Source organism: Gymnodraco acuticeps, unplaced genomic scaffold, assembly GCF_902827175.1.
Source record: "Gymnodraco acuticeps unplaced genomic scaffold, fGymAcu1.1, whole genome shotgun sequence".
In the NCBI taxonomy this organism is placed as follows: Eukaryota; Metazoa; Chordata; class Actinopteri; order Perciformes; family Bathydraconidae; genus Gymnodraco; species Gymnodraco acuticeps.
Window position 1 is genome coordinate 173851 of NW_022990055.1, and position 5591 is coordinate 179441.

Here is a 5591-nt window from a genome sequence, read left to right on the forward strand (position 1 = left end):
CTGCTGAATAAGATATGAGTGTGAAGTCTTTGAAAGCAAAACATACTTATGATAGTGTTACTGTTCATGCTCAAATCAGATGAGAAATGTTTCCTTTTGGAATCACTTTACTTGTTTTGTGATCTTTTGTTGTCTTGTTTCAAATTCAGGATATTGTCCATTTTAGAAGCAGAACATTTCCAAACAGCACTTTTATGCAGGTGATTGTATCTGAAATACTTTCACTTAATTAATTACTACTCTTTTAAAAGGAAATATAGACCTGAGAAGTGTGTATCTCCTCACATTTTGTGTGAAGGAAAAAAGAAAATGTGAAAATGTGTAGCCATATTAAAAGAACAAAAGCAAAAGCATTAGAGGTTTTGATGATTGTTACGCCCAGGCCTAGGGAAACCAGGCGCAACACAAAGTGTGCACTCTCTCCTCTTTTCCCACTCCCAAGAACATAGACAATGAGAGAGTGAATGCCGAAAATGTAATTACTAAAGTTTTCTTTTTAACAAATAAGTGCAACAACCCACAAAACAAACACATCTCTGAACACAAAAATCTTGCCTAACAAATAAGAAAATAAACATACAAAACTCTTTCCTACACTGACGTAAAAACAGGAGAAAACGAGAACCAACCAAAAGAAAAAGGGTTTTACACTTTCACGTAGACTTACGGCATGTCCAACAAGGACAGGTTCAAGTTATGTCTATCCTTTCAAGTTTTACAAAATATTCAAGGACAGAAATACAAAAGGACAGATACAAATACGCAACGGTTGGGAGCAGGAGAAGCTGAGTCAGAGAGAGGGCAGAGTGACGGCATGGCTGCAGCTTAAATGCTCCCCTCTTCTTCAGGTGGACCAATCAGCCTGTTGAAGGTAACTAATCAGCTAATGGGCACCACCTGCTTTCTCACACACACACACACACACACACACACACACACACACACACACACACACACACACACACACACACACACACACACACACACACACACACACACACACACACACACACACACACACACACACACACACACACACACACACACACACACACACACACACACACACACACACACACCAAATTCTTCCTCTGAAGAAGCCCCCACATCGCCCGCTTCTGAAATGGAAGAAGGTTTTGAAATGGAGGAAAATGAATATGAGGAGGTAGAATCAGAAATGGAAGAAGTGTCAGAAGTGGAGGACCGCACTTATTTTGAGGAAGTGGAAGAATACACAGATGAGGAAGAATCTGAGGAAGAGGACCCAGCTGAGATGGAAGAATATTTCCAATCTAAGAATGAAAAAATGATCTGGTCTTCCATCCCTCCCTGTGACGGACGTCGCATGGTAACAGCAGAGAAAGCAGAGAGAGAGACAAGCTGCCAGGGTCCAACCCTGTATGCAAGGTCTCGTATTGAGGACATAAAGTCCGCTTTTTATCTGTTTCTGCCATCGAAGAGTCAGTGCTGAACATGACTAACAAGGAGGGGCAGCGTGTTTATGGGAAACAATGGAGAAAGATGGATCAAATGGACCTGCAGGCATACATGGGTTTGTTGGTTCTAGCTGGAGTGTACCGATCCAGCAAAGAGGCTACAGCAAGTCTATGGAATACAGAGTCTGGTAGGGCAATTTTCCGTGCTACCATGACACTTAAATTGTTTCATAAAATCTCCAGAGTCATAAGATTTGATGACAAAGACACAAGAAAAGATCGCCGGCATGAGACAAACTTGCTCCAATTCGAGACGTTTGGGACACGTGGGTGTCTCTCTTGCCAATGATGTACAATCCAGGCACTAATGTGACTGTCGATGAGCGCCTGGTCCCATTCAGAGGTCGCTGTCCATTCAAACAGTATATCCCAAGCAAACCAGGGAAATATGGGATAAAAATATGGGCAGCATGCGATGCCAGGTCAAGCTACGCATGGAATATGCAGATATACACTGGCAAACCTGCTGGTGGGACGTCAGAAAAAAATCAGGGCATGCGAGTTGTCCTTGACATGACAGAAGGCCTCCAGGGAAAAACGATAACCTGTGACAACTTCTTTACTTCACATGCCCTTGGCCTGGCGCTGCTGAAAAGAAAGCTGTTCATGGTGGGAACAGTAAGGAGAAATAAACCTGAGCTTCCCCCTGCACTGGTGTCAAAAGCGGACAGGGCTCGTTTCTCATCAAAGTTTGCTTTCACCGAGACCCATGCTCTCTCTGGTGTCCTATCTCCCCAAGAAACAGAGAAATGTTCTTCTGATGAGCACTCTGCATCGGGATGCAGCTGTGAGCGACAGCGATGACAAAAAGCCCCAAATCATCGAAGATTACAATCACAACAAAGGGGGTGTCGATAACCTTGACAAGGTATTTCACATTTATTATTCATAATGTTAATACTATTATTTATGGAATGGATAATGCATTGAATTTGTGTGTAGGAAATAAACATATATTTCTGAATATGTTTTGGTTTGTTCATTTTGTTTCAAGGTTACCAGTGTGTACACGTGCAAAAGAATGACAGCCCGTTGGCCCCTAGTTGTCTTCTTCAACATTCTCGACGTGTCTGCATACAATTCCTTTGTCCTGTGGTCTGAGATCAACCCAGCCTGGAATCAGGAGAAGTGCAACAAGAGGAGGCTGTTCATGGAGGAGCTTGGACGACAACTTGTGATACCTCACATCCAGCGACGCAAGGTCAGCATTAAGCTTCATTTCTGTTGCTCTTCCTTCTGTAGTGTCCTCACAATTTGAACTTTTTGTATTTGCACTGTGATTTATTATAATAAAGTTTGACTTGACTTGACAGGTTCTTCCCCGCACGCCAGCCGCTGCCAGTTTGGTTATGGAGGTCCAGCAGTTCTGCTCTAGCTCTACCTCTGCAGCAGCTACCCGTCACCCAGCTCCCACTCGCCCAGCTCCCGCTCGCCAAGCTCCCCCTCCTGACCCATCACCCAAAAGGAGCAGGTGCAAATTCTGCCCTCGCCAGTTTGATGTCAAAACCAAGAAAATGTGCCAAAGATGCAATGCATACATCTGCAAAGATCACACCATTGTTACCTGCCCTGCATGCAACTAAGGGCACATTACATGTGTAACACAGAAATGCGTGAGGTTTCCACTTTAAATTCTTGAAATAACAGTCAAGCAAGACGGGGTCAAAAATGACCCCAGAGGGCACAAGGTGTGATTATGTGTTGTCATTAAAAAATATAAATTATTCAAAAAGGGCATCCTTACTAAACTTTGACATTATCCAGTCTCTGATAAGACAAATAGTCACAATACAATATGGTCAAATTAATTCATTGTTATAATTTCATATAAATTAGGGTCCATCGGCCGTAAATTCCAAAACTGAGGGAAAAATGTGTGGTAATGGGTTGTACTGAAGTAGAACTAAAGGTGTAACACATGGTCACGGTTATGATGTTTACATGAGCACAGAGAGATCGGGTTATTCATGTTCCATGTTTACATGATAAATACTAGTGTAACGTCCGAGGTGTTAAGGCTTCAATGATAATTCTGTGAAACAAAAACTCAGGAACTTAGTACTTTTTGGAGCGTCCCAGATAGCGCCTCCATTTATTATTGTACAGTCACACCACACTCTCCTTAACCACACCAGGACAGACTGTGCATGCTCACAACACATGACCTCTCAACCCAATGCTTACACTAGTAACCTGGCATTTCGATGCCTTTTCTCATCTAAACTATTCAGTATTTGTATCTCTCTATCATGACATAAAGACGAAACTCCTCTCCAGAAGTGAGGCGTTTTTGCCGGCATCACTGTTAACTGATTAACTGCTACCAGCTGATGACTTACTTTCCTCTTGTTACATTTTTTTTTCTTATGTCCATGTTGTCTGGGGGAGAAAACATATCAAACCAAGAGATCGTCAGCTTTGATTTTCGCTGTATTAACCATTTCCTGAACACTTGGTGTGTGTGCCTTACCTCTGCTACCGGCATCGCTTCATACAACAGATCTGAGCTGTCCAACTATGACAACACTCCTTGAACATGCGCGCGCTATGTGAGAATCTGCCTTGGTACATGTGAAGCTGACAATTGAGCAGCACAGACCAAGCAAGGAGGCAGAGGCAGCACGTCCCCAATATAACCCGGTGTGGGCATTTATTACAGCATGAACACAATCCTGCTGCTGCTGTTCACGTGGGCACAGCCTGCAGCCACCAGGATCTCACACACACTACCACCCAAACAGCAAAACCCCAAAGCCTAAATGCCCAACCCAATCAACCCAACAGGACACAGGTGAGGGGGGAGGAGACAACACAGGGCACCAGGTGCACACAATCAACGACAGACATGGGGAAAGGGGAACACTTTTCAACAACAAAAAACAAAACAACCCGTAACGGAGGCCGAGATCTATTAGCCCAGAGATCACCTCCGTGATAGTACAAAGTAGCAGTGAAAACATGGTACGGAGTTTCATTGACTTGGGCATTCTCTCAGTAAGCAAGTGGAATGGATTTGATAGTGAAGCTCTGACACAGCGCTCTACAAAGTGCGGCGAGTGGATAGTCCGATTCACGGACTTTCCACATGGTAAAAGTGGGGGGGTCTAAACTAATCATTTCAAAAAGTTGGGGGGACTTGTCCCACCCTCATATAATGGCTGCGACGCCCATGCATTCACCACACCTTTCCTGAACATTAATATTATACCAGGGTTGCCAACTTTGGGTACCTGGCTGGAGTGAGATTTTGATATCATGGGTTTAATTACACATACTGTATGCGCACTAAATGACTGCTATAGTGTCAGTAGCGGGACCTTAGCATATATATAGGATATATACGAATACACAATATTGGACACAGACTATAAAGGGCACAAAGTTTCATTCACTAATGAAAGTCAAACACATGTTTGTTTCCACTGTTGTATTGTGTGCATAGGCCTGTCGCGATAAGCAATTAATTGACTTATCGCAGGATAAATAAAAATGAACTCCATTTCATTTACATGAGGCTAGCAGTTTGAAAAGGATGTACTTGAATTATTATTATATATTATCATTATGTCAGTGCTCTAAAATGGTCATACAACGGTGCCGACAATATTATCGTTTATCGCAATAATTTCCGGGAAAATATATCCAACAAAATTAAGTATCGTGAGAGGCCTATACATGAAACACACACACAAAAACAAATCTACAGACTTACTATAAACTGCCAAATATATTAATTAACGAACTCTCACTCTCATATACTCTTTGACTCTATTTTGGCCTAGTAGAACAATAAGCAGCAGACTTTTACTTGTTATAATTTCTACTGGATCTTAGATCTGCGCATGCGCAATACGGGTCGGGGATTGACCAACCGTCTCCCACTGTCTGTTAACGTTAAGAGTGGTGGGGGCGGGGAGGGAGCGGATCGACAGCTTGAGCAGCTGTCAACTCAACATTGTAAATAACCAAGCAAAAACGATCGCCGGTTCATCTTGTTTTTGGCGTGAGAATAGTTTGGGCAGCGTGAGAGCGTGAGATTGAGAGTGAAAGCGTGTGTCACACGCCAGATGCGTGAGAGTTGGCAACCCTGTTATA

At 43.0% G+C, this 5591-nt stretch overlaps 1 protein-coding gene across 1 annotated transcript; it reads left to right on the forward strand.

The window, feature by feature from the left end:
* Positions 1-1965: 1965 nt before the first annotated feature.
* Positions 1966-3079, forward strand: LOC117545944 (piggyBac transposable element-derived protein 4-like). Its single transcript, XM_034215984.1, has 3 exons — positions 1966-2364; positions 2491-2697; positions 2810-3079. The coding sequence occupies exons 1-3, from the start codon at positions 2206-2208 to the stop codon at positions 3077-3079; spliced, it is 636 nt and encodes a 211-aa protein (XP_034071875.1). The 5' UTR covers positions 1966-2205.
* Positions 3080-5591: the final 2512 nt, after the last annotated feature.